The sequence below is a fragment of the Eulemur rufifrons genome, chromosome 28 (genome assembly GCF_041146395.1).
Source record: "Eulemur rufifrons isolate Redbay chromosome 28, OSU_ERuf_1, whole genome shotgun sequence".
Classification (NCBI taxonomy): domain Eukaryota; kingdom Metazoa; phylum Chordata; class Mammalia; order Primates; family Lemuridae; genus Eulemur; species Eulemur rufifrons.
The window spans coordinates 23,561,933-23,588,312 of record NC_091010.1 but is presented as its reverse complement, the minus strand read 5'-3'; the positions used below and the strand labels follow the sequence as shown (position 1 = coordinate 23,588,312).

Below are 26,380 nucleotides of genomic sequence, written 5' to 3'. Positions count from 1 at the left end.
GTCCCAGGCTGGGAGAACCTCACATTTGGTGAAAACCCTCCAGCGATTCTCGCCCTTGGTATCACGACCCGTGGGTATGCTGTGGCCGGTTGTGAGGTCTGCGGGAGGCCACCAGTTACTCATTAAGTTAAGACACCGAAGCTGGTGAATTATTGACTTTATTGCAAATCAGGGGAAACACAAGATTGCTGCTATCATAAATTTACTCTTACATGATTTAATGAAAAGAAATAAAAATAGGAAACATGGTAGCAATTAAGATGAAAAAATTTGAGACACTACAGGAATTTCTAACTTACCAGCTTGCAGTTTTTGAGATGGCTGAGAACTGCCATCAATGACACCACCTTACACAAACAGTCTCAAAGCCTTGACAAAGTCCCCATGCCAAAGTCAACTATAGGTATTCAATATTACAGATTTAACTGAATTTAAAGTTATGTTAAAACTCATTTTATCAAGGTAAGAGAAGAATTCCTTTTAATTTATAATTCTAGAGTCACATATCAAGAAGATCAAGAGATTACATTACTTTTAGTGTTTAATTTTATTACCACGGAAGTAGCCTAGTAAACACTGTTTTATTTTAATTTTCTGGGTTTTGTCCTGATTTTTAATTATTGTATATGAGTGCAGCAACAAAGGTAATAGTTTTTTAGATACATTAAAATGACTTCCCACCTTTGCCCCCACACATGAACTGTTCTCACTTTGATTTCTTCACAGCCCATGGTTGTCCGTGTCTATTCATACGCTCCATAGACACAGAATACCATTGCTAAGGTTTTATGGCACACTGTACTTTTATTTCTTAGTATTATATCATGAAATATTTTTCTATATTTCCACATAGTTATTGGGTCTTTTGTAATGGCTGCAAAATATTCTATCAGGTACTCACACCTAAGTTTAAATGGTTTAATCTCACTCCTCATAAACATATTCCTCCTTCTCTGATTGGTAGTCATAATCAATGAAATGACAACATTACTCTTTGTTACTGGTTACTTAAATTTCAAATATATTCATGGGTGGAGCCAAAACTCCATTAGTTCATTAGCTTTATTAAATCTCCATTACCATGGCTTCATTTTTCTTCCTTCCTTCCTTCCTCTCTTTCTTTCCTTCTTTCTTTCTTTGCCAACTGCAGATCTTGGGACATTTTTGTATTTTTACCATGAGGATTAAGTGGACTACTATGCAAGTTTGCTGAAGGCAGCCCCTTACATTTCCATTTATGCAGAAAACACGTGGTGGTTAGAGACAGCATCACAGCACGCGCATCCCTAGGCTGTCAGCGTGCCCTCTACAACAACAGCAGCACCTCCCCTAATGTCGACGCGGCCGTCTGGACGCAGCGAAATCTCCAGCTCTCCTCCCCGGGTGGAACACTGAAAGGCTAAAGAAAGCACAGAACAAGTCACAAATTAAAAAGCATTTTCACCCTTTTAAATTAACAGAACATAGTGAAAGACTCCTTATTACAAACCCTAGAGTTCTCCCAGGTCAGTTTTTCCTTTGTCTGTTTACGGTACTGGCCACTCCCACCCCATTCTCCAGAAGACTGAGAAGGCCACAAATTCAATCTGATCTACAAACACACAGCTCCACATCCTCCCTTCCTTCCCTTCCTGAGCCTTTTCCTGGGCCACTTCCTCTACGACTTCCTATAATGCCCCAGTATATCCCACCCACAGCTTCTTCCCCAGCTCTCTCTAGGAGTAAGCAAGGGTGTGTGAAAATAAGTCTAAGAAGATGAAGAGGGGTGGTCTTGGCCCTCCTGAGAAGGGCCCATCTTCTCAACTCTAAATAGGACAGAGGGAGTTTGTTCACTCATAACATATTCAAGCAACCACATGTGCCAGGCAGACAAGAGAGGCTTGGCGTCAGCCTTCCGGGAGCTCGGCACTTAGGAGAAAAATTAGACTCACCGAGGAAAACAAACAGCCACCCCGCTTTCTCCAAATCAGAGTCACAGAGGCCTAACCCTCCACTGAGTAAGGCTTCCATCCTGTAGGGTCAGACTCCTGCTTTGATCATCAGGGCAGTGCAGTCTCCCTTGGCTGCAATCTCTTTCTCTGTCCCTGAGCAATATATTAATCACCAGGGCACTTGGTTTGGAAGCAATTTGTTTGATTCAATCGTATGACTAGCAATAGCAGTAAGGAAACTTGGTGATCATCCAGGCTTAACCAATCACTTCATAAATAACCTCTCTGGGCCAAAGTTATACAGCTAGTCAACTGTATTCAACAAACACTTATTGGGCAGTTACTGTCTCAGAAGAGCCTGTGTGTTGGGGGAGGCAGAGGTGGAAGATGTTTGGGTAGAGGGTATTTAAGGGTGAAGGAATTTAAAAACCTTTCATTTTCACATGGATGATACATAACATTTTATGACATTTTCAAGGGGACAGTACATATGGGAAGGAACACTAGCTTAAAGTTAGGCAAATAAAAAAGAAATTGGAAAAGAGCTGTCCTACCACGCATTTCTCTCTTCCCCAGCTGCTGGGACCAGTAGCTGCTGAGAACAGTGTGCGCAGACCCTTAAAAGAAGTGAAAAGTTACGAGACAATTCCAAAGAAAACAGGGGCAACTTTGTGGTAAATTCACAAGCAATTACAATCAATTATCCAGTTTGACTAAACCTCTGATCACCTAATCATCATGTTGGCCGACCCACAGCAGAGTGTAGATTGATGAAAGGAGATAGAAAGGAAAACACAGAATTTGTGGATAAACTCTTCCAAATTACGAATCCAATATGTCTTATATTTCTTAAAGCTGAATGAAACTGCAGCGTTTAATTCTAATCTTGTTTCCCAGCTCATTGTGAGCCCTTTGGTAGGAAAGCCAAGGCCTTCACATAAAGCTTTCTACATCTTCCCAGGGAAAGCATCTCCTTCCTCCTAGGGCATGTGCAAGGAAAGGCGGGAACTCTGACAAAAGGCCAAATTTTCCACTGAGCCAACATCCCTGGGCTTTTGCCACCAAAAGAACTTTCTTTTTAGTGAGGTATTTTTTTTACATAATTGTACCGTAGAGGTTTGAGATCAGAGATTAGGTATTAAAATGAAGACACACAATGTAAAGTAATAACTGACAGAAAAGTCTTTGTGGGAGAAAAGAGTGGGAAGGAAAAGACCCCCCTGTTCAGGAAAACTTATTAAGAGTTATGGGATGTCCAAGTAGGGTGACCAAGCCTCTTGGGTTGCCCGAGACCACCCTGGTTTTAGCACCGAAAGTTCCGCATCCTGATGGTTTGCATCAAAATCCTAAGAGCTTCACACTCTAGAAAAGCATTATTGAAGGAAAAACAAACTTGCATTCTGTGCCAGTTCAAATCTTTGTGAAGCAGCTGTGCATGTGCAAATCTGCTCAGAACTTCTCTTCCATGGGGCAGTGGGACTGTCTGGATATTGTCAGGCATTTTCCTGAGTCTTTAAAAATGCTTGTTTGCTAAGCTTTCGATGTCATGTGCTTCTTTCCTCAGAGAATAACTAAGCCATCCAGCCCCTGCCACCTGACCAGGAAAGGGACCTTGAAGCCTCTGCCCAGCCTCCTTTGGCCCTGGCCACCGCCCCACCCACTGGCCTCCCCCACCAGCATTCCCGTGCTTTGCTGTTCAGCCACTGTTCCCAAAGATTGTGAGAGCAGGACGCACGATGTCTCTGGTGGAAGCTCTGGAAGTGTTGGCTCCCAGAGCCAGTTTCGTTGTTATTATTAAAATAGCTAATAGCTACCAGGCACCTACCATGTGCCAGGCACTGTATTAAGCACTTAACACGAATTGTGCTTACATAACCCTATGAGGTATTATACATATTTTATACAGAAGGGATCTGAGACTTTTAAAAGTTAAGTCACTTGCCCAAGGTCAAGAGCTAGGAAGCTAGGAATGCAAATCAGGCTGTCTGACTGCTATACTGCCTCCCTATCTTGTGTCTTTCAAAAGATGGACAGGGAGGGGAAGAGATAGAGAAACAAAGGCAGCTCAAAACCCAAGCAATCTGAAAGGTCCCATGAAGGGCAACTTACATAACTATTTGTTATTCTCCTCTTCCGTTGTTTAAACCTCCCCCGGACTCAAGTAAGAAGTACCTGTTACAGGGTCTTCGGCCACACCAACCCACGGTGCAAAATATCTGGAGTAAAAGTCAAATGCTTGGGTCTGCCCACCAGGCTCTCCTTTCAGGGTGAGAATGAGTCCTTTCACCTTCCCTGTATTTTCAACTTGCAGCAGATTCCCCGTGTTCACCTTCAGGTTCTCCAGAAATGACCTATTCATAAACAGGATGGATTAGGACAAATGCATTTCACAGATCAGCCCCTGCAGACTCTATGAAACAGGCCAGGGTGCACTTGCCCAAACAGCTCAGCAGGAGGGGAGGGAAGAACAAGTGGTAATATCTTCCCACAGGAAAAGAAACTCTGGCTGCGCAAATCCTGGTTTGACTGGACAGAGCAAGACCAGACCAAGGCAGAGCTATAAATCAGGGTGCTCAGCCCTCCCCAAAGTGCTGACACAGCCAAAAAACTTACCTGTCATAAGTATCACTGAGCCGGACGAGGAGCTTTCGGGTATCTGGAGAATAGCGGATGTCCTGGACCAGTGTGTCACCAATGGCAGTCTGTGGAGACAGACCAAAAACTCAGGAGCACACCCTGGGTCAAGTCCTTCATCCTCTGAAACAGGTAACCACCTCTCATTGAGCATCTACTGTGAGTCATACCCATCAACTCCAGTCCCCAAGAGTGTAAGTTCAGTTTCAGGGCTCATGGTGTTGCCCAAGGATGCCCAGTTTCCTGGCTACCAAAGAGGCCTCTGTGAGCCTCAAAACTGGCATTGCTCGCAAGTGCCTACTAAGTGCTCAACACACACAACTCCTTCAAATGGGTATTTTCCCCACAGAGAAGGAGAAAGAGGCCCAGGGTCATATGCACACATACACAAAAATGTTACAGACACACACATATACACACACAGACCACACACACACACACACACACACACACATATTTTGACCCAGGTCTGAGTGGCTCTGCAGTCCAAGTTCTGAATCCCTACTGTCTACTGTCTTTAGAGATGGGGGGGCTTCATGCCCACCTCTTAGGGTTGTTATGAGGATTAGAAGAAGCAATATATGTGGAGTACCTGCAGCAGCAACTAGAACGTTCTGCATGGCAAGGACTCAGGGCTGGCCATTTGATTGGAAGTGGGGACTAGAGGACTCATCTTATGCTGCTCTGCTTGGCAAGCACACCACTTTCACTTAGATTGTATTTTACAGATCAGTAACATAACATTTTCTCCAGATACCTTGGTTCACTATCTAAGACTGCACATAATCTTGTTCAAATCCAAGAACATCATTTGTTTGCTTGTATGTTTGTTTAGGGATGGGTTGGGGCACTGCAGGAGATGATGAGGGGACAACCCTCCTCCCCCAGTCATCTTTTGGCACCACCCCCAGCTGCCAGGCAGAGCAGATGATAATTCATGGCAGTTGTATGGCAGTCATTATATAGGTGGCTTTAGGTTCACTGACTCTATCAGGGATGGAGATGCTCAAGTTCCCACAGCCAGAACTCCCCCTGCCTTGGGTGGTACCTGGGCTTTCTGTCTCTGTCACCACAGGCTGACCAATGTCCCTCCCTCAAGAAATGAGAACAGCCAGATCTTATCTGCTCTCCAGGGCTGTTTGGTCTCTCAAACCTGCCCTTCTCTGCATGGGTCTGTATATTGATTTGAAAATTTATTTCTTAGCTGAGAATCTCATTGCTAGTTTCTAGGGAAGAACACAAAATGACAACAATCATAATAAATAACCCTTTATTATCCCATATTGCAAATGGTGACCCAGAGGCTTCAAGAGATTACGTTAATTCTTTCTACCATGAACAAAGTTTACCATTAGGAATATTTTCCACTTCCTTACCAACATGCTTAAAGCAGGCCATTTTTAAATTGGCATGTCTCCAGAAACTCAAGGCCATGGGTGGGACAGAGTGTAAAATCAGGATCTGTGATCCTTGCTTATACTCTTTAAAAACTTAGATAAAGCAAAACACTAAAGAGATTATAAACGCTGTAGTCGAAAACTCACAGAGAAACACTGCACTGATACCCACAACAGACCATTTCACAGAAGCATTTTTCTCAAGACAGCCCTTGCCCTGGTGCTGATCTGGGTCCCCTCGTCTCAGAACTCCAGCACCTGGCCATGCAGGGCTGCTCAGCTCTCTGGAACCTCCGTGAGACAATTGTATTGCCCACCTCACAGGGTAACATGGAGAATGAAATGAGATCATGCAAGTGAAATGCTTAGCATGTGGCCCTGCACAGAGCAGACTCTCAAAAATGTTATCATCTTCATCATCATCATCATCATCAAGCCCCACACCCACATAGACCCCAAGAGGAGGCCAGGCCCTGTATCTTATCTCCTCTGTAGAGGTACCCATGGATTCCTGGTCTCCTCTGTCAAAGCACAGCCCTCCCACCCCAGTCCCACCCTCCACCACAGAAACTGGGGACACTGAAAGCTGCCAGGCAGTTTCCATTCTTTCCCTCAACCTTGTTTGTATGGATTTTATGGAATGACCTTTTTCTGCCAGAAATCCCCAACTCTCATGCCCAAACTTATATGGCCATGCCCCAGGCCCACTCCTCTCCTTCTAGCTAGAGGACAGACATTCCACCTCCCTTCCTTTCCTAGAGGCTGGTCTCCTCCCAGAGACTTACGGTTCCTGGAAGCCTACTCTCCCTCTTCCCCACCACCTCCTTCAGTTCTTTTCCTGTCATCTGCCATACGATAGTCTCCCTTCTCTCCACCCACGGAGGCTAGCACGGACAACTAAGAGTCAAGGAAAACTGTTCAAGCTTCTCACCAAATAGACTGAACATTAAAATTCAAACCTGAACTATTGTAACATTTATACTGGTGTAAGGCCCATCTTTGGAGATCAAATGGTCCTGAATCTTTGTGTCCAAACAATAATAAATGACCAACTCATACAAGCTCAGGTTTAATTCTTTTCACCGACCTTTATCAAGTCCTCTACTTCATGGAAGTCCTAGATGGGGCGAAAAAAAAAATAGACAAAAATCATCGTAAAACAGGTGAGTTGTCAGCTGTACACAGTTTATGGCAATAATTAGAAAGAGCTGACCTGGGGGTGGGCTGGATAAAGAGGCAAGTCCAAGACAATATCATCCTCTGCTCTTCTGGCCTTTAGTTCCCCACTCAGAGTGACAAACGTTAGAGTGCTATTCACGTTTTCTGGCCAAAAAAAAAAAAAAAAAAAAAAGGAATCAAGAAATAGAAAATAAACTTCGTGAAATATTTGCATTTCAATCACCTTTTCATTGCCTTAGATTTCTGGCAGTGCCCTCCAGGACTGTAATGGGGGCCAGGTTTGGGCTGCTGGGGTGTAGAGGGGAGAAAACCCCCACTGGATTCTAACTGGAGAACCAAGAACACAACCGACTGGACGTGGCATCACGCTGAAAGGCTTCAAATCCCAGCTCCTTACCACCTACTAACTGTGCCCTTGAATGAATTACTGGACTTCCTTAAACCTCAGTCTCCTCATCTATAAAATGAAGTTAATAATTAAACCTACCTCATAGGGCTGTTATAATGTTTTCTAATACAGATTTAAAAATATCCAACAACCGTAACTATAGAGTCATAAACTCTTCTAGTCTAAAGTATGCCAAGGGGATGACAAATAGAACATATAAGCTGTAAAAATCAGTCTTATATGAAACAAATCAGGTTTATCCTAAACAAACCCAGCTATACGTAAAAAATTGATTTAAAGAAGGCACCACAAATGCTGATAGCACCTCATGTTACTGACGCAGCTTGGGCCACTTATCAGTGTATATAACATTTTTAGTAAAAAAAGACTTGTGACCTAATTTTTTCTCCCCATAATATTTCTGTAAAACTTAAACCATATCTCAAAAGTGAAGAGATGTGGCTTATTACCTTTCATTGAGCATAAAACTGACATTCTCAAACCCAAAGCTTAGTTTTTCTCATTATAATTGGTGTAAAGCACTGTTTACAAAGCATTTTTTCATACGTTATCTCATCAAACCTTAAAACAGCCCTATGCAGGGGCGGGGGGGGGCAGTCCCAAGGATGATTATTCCAAACCTCAGTGTCATGCCAACCCATGCAGGGCCCCGTTTTCACAAGACACTCAGTCCAACTTCAGTAAAATCTATTTTTCAGGATTGGGTTCCCGAACATTTCAGAATGTTTGCTTGTCTTCCCTCTTGTGTCCTATCCACAGAAACTAAGATCATCTTTTTGAAATGTATATTGGTTCACAGTATGGCAGCACCTTGGCCTAACTCTCAACTTCATCTCCTGCCCATCAGGCCCCCCTCAGGACCCCGGGCCCCACAGGGCACACCCAGGGGCTCTGCCTTTGCTGTGCCTCTGCCTGGGATCTCTGCGCACTCTAGCTCTTTGCCCAGACTTCATCTTATTCTTCAGCCCAATGTCCCCTTCTCTAGAGGGTGCTGTTACCCAGATTCTATACCCAACCCCCCACCTCAGGGCTGGGACAAGGTGAGGCAAGGCAGTCCCATGGGGTGCAAAATTTAAGCAGGTACTTGCTCTCAGGTGCAACCTGAGGCCTTGCCTGTTTCCCCTACGCCCATCCCTGATCTGCCGCTGGGGGCGTTGGTGGCCCACAGCTCCTAGCTGAGTCCCTATCTGGAAATTGCCCTTGGCTACACAGAGCTACCTTGCCCGAAGTCATAGCATCTTTTCCAGGCCTGGGGGACTGGTCCTCTGCCTCTATCTGGAACTGCACTAGGTGAAGAAATTCCCAGCTTCAGAGTTCACCGTGGGTTTGGCCTAGGCCTTTCTTTGTTGCTAATTTGCGGTACAACTTCTCCCTCTGTTCAATCCTGCTTTCTTTGCTCCCCTACCAACACTGAGCCCAAGAATATTCCTCCCTCCAGTTCCTCCTCCGTGCAAATGTGCGTAGGGTCTGCTTTCTGCAGTGTTTGCCCAGCAGCACCTGCCCTTACACCCCCGTCTAAAGTAACTCCTCCAAACACCTTCCTTTCCAACTCCCCTGGTGACTCTCTGTCGTATCATCCTGTTTATTTCCTTGTCTACGTTTCTGTTTGTCTATGCTTGTTTGTGGCTGCTTTCGTCTCCTCTGTCCCATTCCCACAAAGCCCTGATCTTTGTCCATGAAACTAAATGCAGCTAAGATTAAGATGCTTCAACTCCTGTTAAGGTAAATGTACACAGTTAGGGCCCAGGAAAATCTTTAAAATTCAGAGCAAAGAAGCTCTTGCTGTGGAACTAATTTCAATGATGATGGGGAAATAGTGGCAGCAAAGTGTCTTGCCTTTTGGTCCCCTGATATCACATCATGTGAGATGACTATTCAGCCCGTGCAAGCTCCCCTGCCGTGTTGGTCACAAAGACCAGATATCTCCTATTTAAAATAAAATGGCATTCTGACCGTGGCTTTCCAACAATGCCAGCACATTCCCTAAAAGGCCAAAGTGTTGTTGAAGGTTGCTGTTTGTGTTTCTCTGAATCACGAATTACATGAAATAAACTCTGCAATGTCTTTATAACAGTCACTTTGATCATTCAGAGTGAGAATTTTTTTTTTAATATTTGCTATTTTCTAAGTGATAGGTTCAATAAGGAAAGTCATATTACTTCTTTTGTGAAACAGCACAGCTGCAGAAGCCAGGGTGGCGTGGCCACAGAGTGGGACTTCACTCGCGGGCGTAAACCACCTTAGTCCGAAGCAGGAACCTTCAGAGGAGGAAAAGCCAAAAGGAGACAAGATCATTCCCACGCAACCAGGTCGCAAACCTGTCGTTTAATGCTTCTCTTCTAAATATTTCACTAGCATGATTAACAGCTGAAACATGCTGCAAAAGGAGGACTGAAGGCTTGGCAAGCATCCTAGGGGGCCCTGGTGCTAGGTCTCAACAGAAACATTCGGGTTCTCCCCCTGCCCCCCACGGCCCCTCTCCCACCAACTGAGACTCCAATCAGAATCTCCTCCTCTGTCTACTACTGCATGCAAGCAATACATGGGCATTTCCCTTAAATACCATTCCCCCACCTAAAAAATAAATTCTAGTGCCATTCAAGAATAGGAAAAAAAAACACCGCATATTTACTTTCCGTAAAGTTATCTGTTGGGTGCAGTTTTCTGATAAAAGCAGTTTCAGAGAGGTTCATTTCCCTTGCAATTTGCTGATGCAAGTCTTCGTTCAATTTCTTAATTAGAAACAAAAGATTATTGAGATTTCAGAAACACAGATCAGACTTCCTCAGACAGCAACTACCATTAGTTCAAAAAGTAGTTTATTAATATTAAAAGTTACAAGCTTAGGCCGGGCGCGGTGGCTCACGCCTGTAATCCTAGCACTCTGGGAGGCCGAGGCGGGTGGATCGCTCAAGGTCAGGAGTTCGAGACCAGCCTGAGCGAGACCCCGTCTCTACTAAAAAAAAAATAGAAAGACATTATATGGACAACTAAAAATATATATAGAAAAAATTAGCCGGGCATGGTGGCGCATGCCTGTAGTCCCAGCTACTCGGGAGGCTGAGGCAGTAGGATCGCTTAAGCCGAGGAGTCTGAGGTTGCTGTGAGCCAAGCTGACGCCACGGCACTCACTCTAGCCTGGGCAACAAAGTGAGACTCTGTCTCAACAAAAAAAAAAAAAAAAAAAAAAAAAAGTTACAAGCTTAAAAAGAAATAATTGCCAAGGAATTCAAGGCATTTTTATAAAGATCATTTTTTAGAAATCCATGCTTGCAACACCCTATGAAGAATTACAGATGTGCAAAGCTAGAATAGATTCTGAAAAACTGGCTGGTCTGGCCTGTCTTTTCTCAGATTCATGTCTAGTCTATTTGAGAGCGTGTGCTCTCTTTTTAAAACAATCTCCACAAAACGAAAGCCCTCAATCTTCCTTGACATGTTGGATAAAGAGATGTTCAACACTCATTCTGGGTAGGCTGGACTGCTGTCTTTGCATTGTTTACTCCCTTTCGTGGGAAGGGATTCAGACCAGAGTTCATCTCCTCCAGGAAGCCTTCCCAGACCACTCTGTCTAAAGATGCTGTCTCCTCTCCAGTGTTTAGAGCTCCTGAAATTAAATGGTGTGGCTCCCACCTCTGACTCTGAGTTCTACAAGGGCGTGGATTGTGCTGTCTTGCTTTGTCTAGGCCTAGAACAATGCTTGGTACTTAGGATAGTAGGAGCTCAGTAAACATTTGCTGAAAGAATAAATACATTATTTCATTTAATCTCATTTTTAAAATACTCCATGTAAATATTTTTATACCCTTACAGATTAAGAATTTTTTCTTAACTATCTCACGCCTGGGCACAGATGAAGAAATTAAACAAAGAGGCTGTGTCACATCCTAAGAACACAATATACCTAATAAATGGTACAGCGATTAAGAATGAGGGCTTTGCAAATGTGAGAAATGGTAACAACTGGTGAATCTAAAGGAAAGGTATATGGGTGTTCATTGCATCATTCTTGAAACTTTTCCATAGGTTTTTAATTTTTCAAAATAAAGTGTTAAAAAATAGGCCAGGTGCGGTGGCTCACGCTTGTAATCCTAGCTCTCTGGGAGGCTGAGGCTGGAGGATCTTTTGAGCTCAGGAGTTCAAGATCATCCTGAGCAAGAGCAAGAATCAGTCTCTACTGAAAAAGAGAAAAAATTAGCCGGGTGTGGTGGTACCAGCCTGTAGTCCCAGCTAGTCGGGAGGCTGAGGCAGGTGGATCGCTTGAACCCAGAAGTTTGAGGTTGCTGTGAACAATGATGATGCCACTGCACTCTAGTCTCGGTGACAGAGTGAGAATCTGCCTCAAAAAAAACAAAAAAGTTAAAAAATAAATGTGGGCTTTGGGAATAGAATTGACTTTATATCCTGGGTCAGCCCCTAGTAGCAGTGCAATAGCGGACAAGTCATTTAATCTTATGGAGCCTTGGTTTCCATACCCTCAAAGTGGGGATAACAGCACTTAAATTGAAGGTTTATTGTGAAGATATATACACGCATACGTACACACACTTCACTGCCCATCAGTTCTTTATTCCTCTCTACCTTGGTATACTGCACTGATCGCAATTTGAATTTCTATAACTGCTGTCCCAGGACACTTAAAAATGCACCCACTAATTTCCAGGGACCAGAGACAATACAGAAAGTTTGACAGTAGCAGTCTTCCATGTGTACCACAGGCAGCTAGACTTTCACTGAATTTCTACACTGCCAACAAAGATCAAGATAATGGTGAATTGTCAAAAGGTTTCAACTTTGAGAGCCTTAGAAACAAACCTGGAGAAACAAAAGAAAGAGAATGCATTCATTCAAAATACTGGCTTTCAGTTCCAATGATTTTTCCATTTTACACTACAAGCTTCTTTTCAAATGCTGCACTAACAGACAGACAGCTATTAGTTCTCTTGCTTAATTATCCATTGCCCTTTGGCAATCTCATGTGAATCAAATTTCCAACAGCAAAAACAGAGTGATGTCTGCTTTTCTGAGTTCCAGTTATCCTACACTGGGACACTGAGGTTCTATCACCTTATGACCTACAAAAGATTAATGATCAGAAAATCAGACTAAAGTTTTAAAATACTCCCATCTTGTGGCAGTTTATAAATATGGCAGCCTAAATATGAGAGCCCTGCCTTATCAGTCCTTATTGCTCACGTGTCCCTCTGCTGTACAAAGATTCCAGTAAAGTAAAAGCACCTGGATGTAGAAAGTTCTAAAATCATCCAGGAAGAAATGGGAGATTCCTTCTGAAGCACCTGGACTTCCTACAGAAGTTATGTTCATACAATGCAGCACTCAAACCATAGACCATCTTCAGTTGTACCTAATAGACTCCTAGTCTCTCCACCTTCATCATAGAACCCCAAACTCGTATTCACTTTTATATACCCCGTCCATCCAGCCGCCATGACTAAGAATGTGAAATCTATCATTGTTGGTTAACTAGAACTCGTAGAAGGAAGTTTTGCCATAATTTCATTGATTATAATTATTTTCACATCCACTAAACGGTATCTATTTGGTGCCTCCCACGTGCTAGGCAGGGGGTGTTGGAACAAGCCGGAATAGGATAAGATTTCATAGAATTTGCAGTCTAGTGAGGAAGACAGGCACAGAATGAACTACAAGAGTGATGTCTGTTACCAACTGGGAAGTACAGCGCACCACAGGAGCCCCTAAGAGGAGAGGATATCTGGTCTAACAGTGAGTATGGTAAGAGCACAGGCTCTGCAGTCAGGCAGACCTGGGGTGGGATCCTAAGGCAGCCACTAAGGAGTGTGTGACCCAGGGCAAATTACTTAACCGTCTTCTGCCTCTGTTTCTTGATCTGCAAAATGGGAACAGTAATAATAAGACCTACTCATAAAGTAGCTGTGAGTGTAAAACGAGATATATGAAAATCAATGAGCATAGTACCTGGCTGAATTTGCCTAACTTAAGTTGCTGTTCCCAAAAGTGAAGATCATGTTCTAGAAGGCCCTGAGGATACATGGGAAGCAGAAATTCCCACATTAACATCTCCTCCTCCTTTGCATTATACTTTTCTCTCAAACACTGAGCAAAGGAAACCCCTTCAGTACTATCTCTCTCCCTAGAAGAACCTTCTCTGTACTCCTCATCCCTCCTCTGGGCATAGTAATTAGATGTGAGGTTCAAACACCTAGAAACCCCAGCGACCTCTGACCCAGTATGTTCACACCCAGCCAGTGACCCTCTCTCCAAGGAAGGGCACCAAGTTTGGAAATGGCCACTGCATCATAAGCTTCCCCACATGAGTTAAAACATGGATTAAACACAATATTGTTATATGTCTTTATAACCCACCAAGCTCTAAATAGGTTTTTAGTGTTCTCTAAACTTATCCAGGAAAACTGGAACAGGAAGTATGCCAAGAACTAAAACGAAGCATTCCTCTTTAAAAGTGGGAAGCCAATCCCCTTTGCTGTCACTGAAAATGATTGTTATTGTTTAAAAGAATAATAATGCATATGAATGAATACTACATTTGATCCTATCATGGTGCCCAGAGTATGACAGACATCCTGTAATGCCAATTGAAGAGGAATAAATACACTGGGAACACAACTAAGTTTCTTTTTTATAAGTAATTTTAACAGAAAAACTCAGAAATAAATCTCTCTTTAGAAAAGGTATCCTCTGAAACAATAGTTCTCAATTGGGAGCAATTTTGCCCCCAGGGAACACTTGGCTATGTCCGGAGACATTTTTGATTGTTACAACTGGGGAAGTACTACTGTCATCTAGTGGGTAAAGGACAAGGATACTGCTAAAAATCATATAGTGCACATTAACAGCCCCATACAACAAAGAACCATCTGGTCCAAAATGTCAACAGGGTGAGTGCAGTGGCTCTCTCACCTATAATTCCAGTACTTTGGAAGGCTGAGGCAGGTGGATCACTTGAGGCCAAGAGTTCAAGAACAGCCTGGGCAACATAGCAAGACCCCATTTCTACAAAAAATTTAAAAATTAGTTGAACATAGTGGCACGTGCCTATAGGCCTAGCTACCCTGGAGGCTGATGCAGGAAGATTGCTTGAGCCCAGAAGTTTGAGGTTGCAGAGAGTTATGATCAAGCCATTGCACTCTAGCCTGGGCAACAGAGAGCAAAAAATAAAAAAGTCAATACTGACTTGTCAAGAAACTGTGTTCTAAAACACACACACATAACCCCCACCACCAACAACAAAATAATAAAAACTTTTAGAACACGAGGGAGGATCAATAATATGGGCTCCCTACTCCTGTTGATATGTTATTTTCACGAAATATTAAAGCTGGTTTACAGAAGAATAAAGTACCACTGGTTATCACTACCACAGCCCTGTGACCCATTGCAATACTTGGTCATGGGTTCCTTAGTTTTTTACACATCTGTCATCATAATGTGTTTATTTCATTTTTTATGTTGTTTCTATATATTTTCCATGTTCCTACGAGGTCTTTTTTGTCAAATTGATTGTCAGGCATTTGAGGACACTCGATTTTTTTAGGGGTTAATTTTTTTTTTTTCAAATATCTGTTCCATGTTCCACTTAGCCCATAATCTTTGCTTTCACCTAAGGTATAGTGTTATATGTTTCTCATGTGAAAATTTTAAAAATGAACTTGTCTTGAAAACAACAACATAAAAATCCCTTTAGAAAATTATAGAAGCTCTTGGAACTTTATTACTCAGAATTTTTTACTTTATTTCCAGCAATCTTTTATTAAGTATCAAAATCTCAAAGCACAATGACCTTGTCTTTAGTCTACCAAATTTTCCTGTGGTTAGTCTCATCTCAGTCAAATTTTAAATAATTTATAGCAAAGCAAAACAAAACAAAACAAAAATACCTTTGAAGGCCTGCATTTAAAATATGAAGTATTTTTACCTCCATAAAACCCAACATTATTCCATTCTCTGAGTCCCCATCGTACCTAGCACCTTCAGCTCTTTTAGCCTTTGTGGTGACTACTAAATAATGATCCGGTTTACACGTCTATTTCCCCCACTAGACTTTGAGCTCCTAGAGGGCAGGCAAATTTGTTAATCTTTGTGCCTCTGGCCCCTAGACGATAGCCTGGCTTGTGGTAGGTGTCAATAAATATTTGTAGAATGCATTAACAACACGAGAAAGTCCTGCTGAATTGTGGTCAACATTATAAGGTTTAGCATTTACTTGTCTCTGATACTTTCCTGTGTCCACCGTGTTCTCTCTAGGTGTTTGGGGCATTCTCATCCCAGGCCATGAGCAGAGAACCCAAGGACAGAGACCACAGTTTGTTTATACTTCTACTATAATTTTTACTGATTATGAATTCGGAAAAGTGCTACATTAGCCTCCAGGAGGACAATATTCTCATGTCCAAAGAGTGGAAAAAGGTGAGCACGATACCTATATCTTTAGGTACCTATTCAGGTGTCCCTGACAGGCCATCAAATTAGCCTGGTCTCACAGGCCCAACCTTGCAAAAGAAGTGAATTGGAAGACTATTTAGAGGGAGCTTCCCCAATCATGGACTTCCTTATGTTCTTTTTCCTTCTTCCATTCATACTAAAACATATTGCTTTGAAATATGTCAAGTTCTTTGCTTCAATTTTTATTTCCTCGTTTTTCCAAATATCTAATTAACATATAAAATATATTTTAATGGAGAGAGAGGAAAATAGATCCTGTAAGTCTGATGTTTAATGAATGTACTGGATGTAAAAGGAGTAAGTTGGGAAATAAAACCAATTCTTATTATCTGGTAAAAATTGAATATATAAATTACTCAAAACTATTGTCAAAACTCTTCAAGGATATTACATGAGGACACTGGGCAAATATGCTAAGACCCTTAACAAGCAGTTTTAGTCAGTTCCACAATTCCTTAACAGGAAGTTATGTTTGCCAGATTGTTTCTAAAGAAAGTTCACAGTTTGGAATCTGATTGTTAATTATTCTCTCCCTTATCTTCCCAAGCTCTTGTGCTGCTGGATAAAGTCTATTAATTTTGTTACCTTCCACATTTTGTGGAAGCTGCAAGGTTGCACAATGAATGCATAGTTAAGGTAAGATAGGGACTTTGATCACCATTTTATTATTCCACTTGAGGGAGAAAAGAAGTGTAAAAATGACTCAGTTAACAATATTCATCTATCTTAATAAAACCTCAACCATTCTCCATCTTGATTGTTCACTGGAATCACTTGGGGAGTTTTAAAAAACAGTGCTGCCTGGGTCCTACCCCTAGAGAATCTGTTGTAATTGGTCCAGGATGCATCCCAGGCATAGGAATTATTTAAGCCCCTTGGGTGATTTTCATGTACAGGACAAGTTGAGATTCACTGCCCTCGAAGGCCTCAGTGCACACTCTGCCCAACTCCGTATGACTTATTTAAGATCATCAATTGCTACTGTCTTTGTCAAATAATTCTCAGATAATCTGCTTTTGTGCTGACTGCTCTGAGTGGAAGGGTACCTTACCTTATTTCCAACTATCCAGGGACCAACACAAAGCTCCTAAGGTCAAGGAATATTTAACTAGTCTGTTAATATTTATCCTAATCAAAAAGCCATTTCAAAAATGAGACTTTTAGTAAGTTCTTTATATATGATAGCTTAATTCCTTCTACCTTGCTACTTAATCACTTAAATTCCTTTGAAAAATGTCTCTTTTTCTTGGTCCTGAAAAGAATTTCTAATGGTCTGAGCTACAGGTAAGGTTAAAGATAACCAGCTTGGATCCATTAGCCATGTCTAGTCACTCAAAACTCATTTCATTCTCTTCAGCATTTGGTGCTAACTAAATGAAAATCTGATGGCTAAAAAGGAACTCCAGTCCTTTTTTAAAATTAGGTCTAGTTCCTCTGTTTATGAATCTTCATTTCTTTGGACTTAACCTAGATATAAGCATTCTCATCACATAATTTGGTCCAAATCAACTTGCATAGCTGAATATCACTGATATCATGACACAGAATATAAACCAAAGAGGTAAACAAACAGGTGGCACTGGTTTGGGTTTTTTAAAAAGAATTAACTGGTTCTACAGGAATTTATTAGAATAGCGTTTCAGGTGCTGCACTTTAAAACACAAGCACTTACATTTTCCAGGAGGCAAACAGCGGCTGGATTCCCACGAAATGCTCTTGCAGTGAATGCATCTGCTATGAAAATCGGGAGCTTCATTTTCCTTGCAAGCTCTTTTTGCAAACTCTCAGAACTGCTGGTGGCCTGCTTTACTTCCTGTTGTTGTCTAAAGTCAAAAAGTTAATGTTTTACTTGATATACAGAACCAATTAATAGTTCCCAGACACAAAGTCAAGCTAATTATTCTAATACACCTACATTTAAAGATATGTGATCCTTCATTTTTCAAGCCTCTAAATTGAATTTGTTTTAAAATATTGCCTAAATGGAATTTTTTTTGTTTTTCAAATTTTGTATTGACTTTTCACACTGTACATAGGACATAGTAGCATAATTGTATTCTTTCTTAGAGTGGCCAAACTAGCTAAGGCTCTGTTTTTAAAGAAGTGCATGACACATCCAAGAGGCTTGTATGTTACTTACAGTCTCCCAGTGAAAGTTATTACCCTTTTAAAAGAATGCATTTTTTCTAATTTGGAAATATTATAAAAAACTTGGGAGATAAAAAATGACCTATAAACACATAAATTAGTAATAACATTATTAATGTTTTTAGATGTATAGTTTTCTACCAGAATTTTTACTCCTTTAACAGTATAGTCTGCCTTCTGATTCCGGGACTCCTTGCAGATACCAAAATCCTCAGATGCTCAAGTCCCTTTTATAAAGTATCATAAATGGAGGATCAACTGTATAACATCAGTATTTTCCAAGGACACCAAATGCTTCTAATCATCATTTTAGTAGATTTACAATAGGCTTATAGATATGCTGTAAGTTATTTAACTCTATCCCTTTGGGTGAGTTTTTAAGTCATTTTTAATTTTTCATTTGTAAAGATAATGTAGTAACCAAACTTGTTGAATGTAAATCTAGACCTGTGTTTCTGATTTTTTAATCGTAATAGATTCCTAGAAGTGAAATCCTTGGATCAAAGTATATAGGTATTTTAACTTACACTGTTAAATTTATCTGCAGAAAAAGTATACCAATTTAGACAGCATATGAGAGTGTCCCACCATTGCTAATCTGATAAATAAAAAATATCTTGAGTTTTCATTTGCATTTCTTAGATTATTCTAATCAGACTGTAAAAGCATAAATTCAGAATCTCTTCTTGGTTTTGCCTTTTGAGACAGGGTCTCTGTCACCTAGGCTAGAGTTCAGTGGCATCATCATAGCTCACTATAACCTGTCTCCTGGGCTCAAGCGATTCTCCTGCCTTAGCCTCCCATAGTGCTAGGATCACAGCTATAATCTCGGCTCCCAGGATAGTGCCTGACACACAATAAATATTTATTGAATTAAATAATAGTATAATGAGCATGCATCAAAACTTGAGTTTCATACATTTGGCTGAAAAATGTTAGGATTTGTTATCATGCCAGCCAACATTTCAGTTTCAGTAGCATCACCATTATTCACAGTACATTATAGTTTGTTTATACAATTATTTGGATATTTTCTTTTTTCCTGAAAAAACCTCCAATTTTGTTTGGAAAGGCAATGCACGAAGTCCTAGACAATGAATTATAAATGTCAGGACAGTCTTATTCTCCTTTGCCAGATGCTCAATCTTCTTTCGAAGCTAGAGATGGCCACATGACCCAGTTAGGGAAAGATTGCTAGGGGAATTCAGGGGAAAATATTTTGCCTTCTGATAAAAGGGGCAGACCAGGAGTTTAAGACCAACCTGAGCAACACAGCAAAACCCTGGCTCTACAGAAAAACAGAAAAATTAGCCGGGCATGGTGGTGTGTGTCTGTAGTCCCAGTTGTTTGGGAGGCTGAGGCAGGAGGACCGCTTGAGCTCAGGTGTTTGAGGTTGCAGTGAGCTATGATGATGCCACTGCACTCTAGCCGAGGCAACAGAGCGAGACCTTGTCTCCAAAAAATTAATTAATTAATTAAAAGGGGGTGGACCTAAGAAGAGAATAGACTGCTGCCATGCGTTCCCCCTTTTCCTGTGTTGAACGTGTTCCTGATGCACAGAAATTCAACAATCATCTTTCAAACCATGAGGTGACAAATATGAAGATGAAAAGCTAAAAAGCTAGGTAAAGGAGACAGAGTATGGTTCTTGATGATATAGATAACCCGCTAAATAAATATTAGAAGCTCTCACCTCCAAACTTGTTTAGTAAATAATAAATGTCCTTAAGTTCAAACTATTGTTAGTCCACGTGGCAGCCAGAATAATGGCTCCCCAAAGATGTCCGCATCCTAATTAACCTGTGAATATATTTTGTTACATGGCAAGGAGGAAGTAAGCTTGTAGGTAAGATTAAGGTTGTTAATCAATTGACTTTAAAATAAAGAGTGTTCTGGATTACCCAGGTGGGCCCAATGTAATGACAGGTGTCTTTAAAAGTGGAAGAGGGAGGCAGGCAAGTCCAAATCAGGGAACGATTTGAAGATGCTACGCTTCTAGCTTTAAAGATAGAGAAAGGAGCCACAAACCAAGGAGTGCACATGGTCTTTAGAAGTTAGAAAAGACAAGGAAAAAAAATTCTCTCCTAGAGCCTCCAAGAGGAACAAATCTCTGTTATTCAGCTCAGGATGCCTTAACAAAATACCATAGACTAGGTGGCTTAAACAACAGAAATTTATTAGCCAGGCATGGTGGCACACACCTGTAGTCCCAGCTGCTTGAGAGACTGAGGCAGGAGGATCGCTTGCACCCAGGAATTTGAGGTTGCTGTGAGTTATGATGACACCACTGCACTCTTGCCCAGGAAACAGAGTGAGACTCTGTCTCAAAAATAGTAATAATAATAATAATAATAAATTTTTTAAAAAACAGAAATTTATTTTCTCACACTTTGAAGGCTGGGAATTCTAAGATCAAGGTGCTGGCCAATTCTATTCTCAGTGAGGGTTCACTTCCTGGCTTATAGACAGCTGCCGTCTTGATATGTCCTCACGTGGCAGCAAGAGATGAAGGGCGACTTCTCTGGTGTCCCTTCTTATAAGAGCACTAATTCCATCACAAGGACTCCACTCTCATGACCTCATCTAAACCTAATAACGCCCGCCAACAAACTCCATTTACAAATACCATCACATTGAGGGCAAGGCTTTACCATGAATTGAGGGGGGCACAATTTAGTCCATAGCAGCAACCCTGCCAACACCTTGATTTTGTCCCATTGAGACCCATTGTGTGCTTCTGACCTCCAGAACTATGTTAATATGTTGTTTAAAGTCACTATGTTTATAGTAATGTGTTATGGAAGCATATTAAACTAATATAGTCCAATACTCAGGCTGGGCGCGGTGGCTCATGCCTGTAATCCTAGCACTCTGGGAGGCTGAGGTGGGAGCATCGCTCAAGGTCAACCTAATGTCTGGTCCTGAGTTACAGCTATCAAGAAGGACTCTGGCTTCCTGTGTTTCTTCTTCAAATGACCCGAATAATTTATATTATCCTTCTTTAGTTTCACTTACATTCCATTTGGACCCCAAGAGTGGCTTCATATGCCCCTCAATAATGCCAAACAAATACGCTGTTTAAGTAGAAATCACTTACTCCCAGGGAGGACTAACTCATAAATGTAAATTCATATGACTTCTCAACCATTCACATCTCTTTTTTAACTCTCAGTTTTATAAGTTGATTTTTAATCACCAATTTAGTATGTGAATATAATTTCCTTATAAAGAATAAGATAGTACAGAAGAAGCTAAAGTCCCTTTTGACAATTTCCTGTCCCACTACCTCCCCCAGGGGTCCATCTGATTTGTTTTTTGAGAACATTGTAGACACTTCCTGAATTCTAATCTTGGTTCTGTTTACCATGTAAGTGTAGGGAATTCATAAACCTTCCTTGTTCAAATAGCTTAGTCATCAAACTTGCCCCTGCCTGTGGGTGTGCCTGGGAACACTGGAATGCATTTGTCTCTCTGTAATAAATAGTTTGTTTATAGTTTCCTGTGGCTACAGACAACAGAAAGTTGATTCCTGTTATTCTGTAACTGTTAGCATAAAAGAACTCACCTAGATACTGTTTATGACTGCTGCCTCAAAAGCAGGCTACTCGTTAATAAATGCCACTTCAGTTCTCTGAAAATGTAAATATTTAATAATAGAGTACTGGCATTCACAGTGTACATGAAAGCTATTTGCTTTTTTTCAGTTGCTGAAAAGAAAATAAGTATCAAAAAGAATTACAAATTATAAGGAAAATAAATTTTAAATCAAAATTTGGAAGAAAATTTTTTTTCTTGTCTCTTTACATTGTTTGTGGTATTCTTAAATTGAGAGATACAATTGTATGTATTTATTATGTATAATATGATGTGTTGAATATACACACATTGTGGAATGGTTAAGTCTAGCTAATTAACAAATGTGTTACCTCACAGTTATCACTTTTGTGGTGAGGACACAACATCCACTTTCTGTAGTTTTCAAGGATATAGGAGGTTGTCATTAACTATAGTCACTACACTGTACAATGGATCTCTTGAACTTATTTCTCCTACCTACTGTAATTATATATCACCAACATCTCCCCAACCCTCTCCGCTTCTGGTAACCACCACTCTACCCTCTACTTCTACGAGATCAACTTTCTTAGATCCCACATAATGAGTGAGATCATGTGGTACTTGTCTTTCCATGCCTGGCTTATTTCATTTAACATAATGCCCTCCAGGTTCGTTTATATTGTCTCAAATGACTGAATTTTCTTTCTCTGATGGCCGAGTAGTATTCCATTGTTTATACACAGGTGCTCTTCGATTTACACTGGGGTTAAGTCTCAATAAACCTATCATAAGTTGAAAATATTGTAAGTCAAAAATGCATTTAATACACCTAAGCCTATACCATGCATCATAGCTTAGCCTAGCCTACCTTAACTGTACTCAGAACACTTACATTAGCCTAAAGTTGGGCAATCATCTAACTCAAAGCCTATTTTATAATAAAGTGTTCAATATCTCATGTAATTTATTGAACACTATACTGAAAGTGAGAAGCGGAATGGTTGTGTGGGTACTCATCATTAACATACACAGCTGAAAGCACACTGGGCCTAAAGAATGTTTGAAGCATTGAACTAAAATTGCTGGACGATGGGGATGCTACAGCAACAGAGTCACCAATTTCTCTCTCTTTCATGAGGCTTGAGAATAGCTGGTAGAAGGCACAGGGCATTGACACGTGTTGATAGTTTAGCAGGATAGTGGTCTTCAAGAAGATGGCAAATACCAGTTGTTGACCCTCATGATTGCAGGGCTGACTGGAAGCTGCAGCTGGCAGCTGCTACCCAGCATTGCCTACTTTCCAGCATATTGCTAGCCCGGGAAAAGATCAAACTTCAAAATTTGAAGTACAATTTCTACTGAATGCATATTGCTTTCCCATCATCATAAAGTCAAAATATCATAAGTTGAACCACTGAAAGTCCAGGACTGTATGTATACCACATGTTCTTTATCCCTTCAGGGATTGATGGACACTTAGGTTGATTCCATATCTTGGCTATTGTGAATAATGCTGTAATAAGAACGGGAGCACAGATATCTCTTCAACATACTGATTTCATTTCCTTTGGATATACCCAGTAGTAGGATTGTTGGATTATATTGTAATTTTATTTTTAATTTTTTGAAGAACCTCTATACTCTTTTCTATAATGGCTGTACTAATTTACATTCCAACCAAATAGTGTGTAAGGGTTCCCTTTTCTCCACATCCTCACCAACACTTACTATCTTTTGTCTTTCAGATAATCGCCATTCTAACAAGAGTGAGGTAATAGCTAATCCTTTCTGTGATTTGCATTTCCCTAAAGATTAGTGATAGTAAGCATTTTTTTTCATATACCTATTGGTCATATGTATATCTTCCTTTGAGAAATGTCTATTTGGATCTTTCGCCCATTTTAAAATTGGGTTATTTGTTGGGGTTTTTGTTGCTGTTATTGAATTGAGTTTCTTATGTATTTTGAATATTAATCCCTTATCAGATGTATAGTTTGCAAATATTTTCTCCCATTCTACAGGTTGTCTCTTACTCTGCTCATTGTTTCCTTTGCTGTGCAGGTTTGTGCAGCTTTTTAGTTTGTCTATTTTTGCTTTTGTTGCCTGAAGAAAATTAATTTCTAAATTAGTCTCACCTAGCTATTATAATACATACATGTACATACATATAATTCAACTACTATATATAGTGCTCAAATACTTTGTGTTTACTTTTATGCATATTTCCTAGACTTCACAGAAGCTCTTTGTTAAAATATTTATAGGCTAGTCCTGAATTCCTCAACTATATTTATATTCAAATGCCCACTGTTTGGGAAATTTTTCACTTTTCTGCTATAATTTAGGGTTCTCATTTTATCATCATGATTTACCATTTATCAACCAAATTTTGTAAAAACACTTTGGTGTTAAGAACCACATTCTTGCCAGGTGCAGTGGCTTGCGCCTATAGTCCCAGCTACCTGGAAGCTGAGGCAGGAGGATGACTTGAGCTAGGGAGTTGGAAGCTGCAACCTCCTAGCCTCCTGGGTGCTACAGTGAGACCCCTGCCTCAAAAACAAACAAAAAACCCCATTCTTGCCCATTCAGAAGTTCAACAGGCTGGAAAGAACTTCAGAAAATAGGTTATAAACTGATGTTATGATGCTTTCTAAATAAGAAAAAATATGATTCAGTACTTTGCAGTGGTAAAACCTTTAGCATATGCCAAATGAATTGCTTAAATTCTTTCTACTGCTCTGTAAGGAAGCTGTATTTGACTATCCAACCGTACTTGATATTTATATTTTGAATTTAGAATTTTTAGACTCATAGTTAAAGACTTATCCATCATTTTGTAAAGCACTAGTGGAGGTTTGCTCTATCTTGACATTAACGGAGAAAACTGGGTCTACAGAGTCTTTAAGGGAAACATTATCTATCACTCTACATTTATACTATTTGGGTTTAACTGTAGCAATGGAGAGAAACAGTGTTTTTAAAACATGTTATGATTATCACAATCTCATAAACAAAATATTAACTCTTAAAGCCTTGTAGCCCTCTCTATATGTATCCTTCTTTTCTTTTCATATATATTTTATTTTATTTTTTTTTTTTTTGAGACAGAGTCTCGCTTTGTTGCCCTGGCCTAGAGTGAGTGCCGTGGCGTCAGCCTAGCTCACAGCAACCTCAAACCCCTGGGCTCAAGCAATCCTCCTGCCTCAGCCTCCCGAGTAGCTGGGACTACAGGCATGCGCCCCCATGCCCGGCTAATTTTTTCTATATATATTTTAGTTGGCCTCTTTTCATATATATTATTTACAAATGCAAGCTTACAAAAAAATTTTTATATATAAATATTTAGTTTCTAACAAAATATAAGAGATTTGGTTTTTTCCTCAAATAACAAAATACTGTGGGCACATTCCACGGTACTACACAGAGTTACACTGCATATCAGTACATACCTTATTCTTTTTAGCATCCACATAGTATTTCATAGTAATTTTTGTGAATGACTTCAGATATGGCCAACTCTATGCAGCAGTGGGGAGGAAAAGCTCAAAAAAGGGGAATTACAAAAGCAGCTAGTTTTGTACCTCCAAAACCCAAGGCTAGCCCTCAATAAAAATGAAGTACCTGAAATTTGTTTTTTAGATTCCATTTCTTCTGATTTTTTTTCCTTTCATTATAACTTTTTTCTCTATTCCCTTCTCAATAGAAATATTCCTTGAAGGTTTATTCCAGGAGTGCTAAAATGTTCAGTATTAGAATTCTATTAATGTAGATCATAATATTATATATTTAAGGAGACAAATGTTTATTCAAAAAATAGTGTCCAGGCCGGGCATGGTGGCTCACGCCTGTAATCCTAGCACTCTGGGAGGCCAAGGCAGGCGGATTGTTTGAGCTCAGGAGTTCGAGACCAGCCTGAGCAAGAGCAAGACCCCGTTTCTACTAAAAATAGAAAGAAATTATATGGACAGCTAAAAATATATATAGAAAAAATTAGCTGGGCATGGTGGCACATGCCTGTAGTCCCAGCTACTCCGGAGGCTGAGGCAGGAGGATTGCTTGAGCCCAAGAGTTTGAGGTTGCAATGAGCTATGATGATGCCACTGTACTCTACCCAGGGCAAAAGAGCGAGACTCTGTCTATAAATAAATAAATAAATAATCTAACTAAATTCTTTCTACAAGAGACAAACTTTAGATTCAAAGACACACACAGGTTGGAAATAAGAGTGGAAAAAAGATATGCCATGTAAAGAGTAACTAAAAGAGACCAGAGTGGCTATACTAATATCAGACACAATAAACTTTAAGACAAAAGTTGTTACTAGAAACAAAGGACATTTTATAACACTAAAAGGATCAATCCATCAGGAAGATATGACAATTACAAACATATATGCACCTAACAGAGCCCCAAAATACATGAAGCAAAAACTGGCAGAATTAAAGAAAGAAAAAAACAATTCAACAATAATAGAGTCATTTTTTGGCATCCACGGGGCATTGGTTCCAGGACCCTCCATGGGTACCAAAATTCAAGAATGTACAGGTCCCTTATATAAAATGGCATAGTATTTCCACATAATCTACCATGTACATTCTTCTATACACTTTAAATTATTTCTAGATTACTTATAATATTTAGTACAATGTAAATGCTATGTA

The 26,380-nt window shown here is 40.4% G+C and overlaps 1 protein-coding gene across 4 annotated transcripts in view; it reads right to left on the bottom strand.

Annotated features, from left to right (window-relative positions):
- Nucleotides 1–140: 140 nt before the first annotated feature.
- Nucleotides 141–26,380, bottom strand: part of PBLD (phenazine biosynthesis like protein domain containing) — a 32,771-nt gene continuing 6,531 nt past the window's right edge. For 2 of the 4 annotated variants that reach the window (XM_069460444.1, XM_069460443.1), the window contains exons 2-10: nucleotides 17,686–17,836; nucleotides 10,183–10,282; nucleotides 9,710–9,808; nucleotides 7,176–7,285; nucleotides 7,050–7,079; nucleotides 4,545–4,633; nucleotides 4,104–4,282; nucleotides 2,486–2,548; nucleotides 141–1,399 (exon numbers count right to left, since the gene is read on the bottom strand). In XM_069460444.1, coding sequence (XP_069316545.1) covers nucleotides 1,287–1,399; nucleotides 2,486–2,548; nucleotides 4,104–4,282; nucleotides 4,545–4,633; nucleotides 7,050–7,079; nucleotides 7,176–7,285; nucleotides 9,710–9,808; nucleotides 10,183–10,282; nucleotides 17,686–17,769 — 867 coding nt within the window. In that variant the 5' untranslated portion in view covers nucleotides 17,770–17,836 and the 3' untranslated portion in view covers nucleotides 141–1,286. Of the gene's footprint in view, nucleotides 1,400–1,430; nucleotides 2,549–4,103; nucleotides 4,283–4,544; nucleotides 4,634–7,049; nucleotides 7,080–7,175; nucleotides 7,286–9,709; nucleotides 9,809–10,182; nucleotides 10,283–17,685; nucleotides 17,837–26,380 lie in introns of those variants that run through there. The other 2 variants (XM_069460445.1, XM_069460442.1) reach the window with 2 other exon arrangements.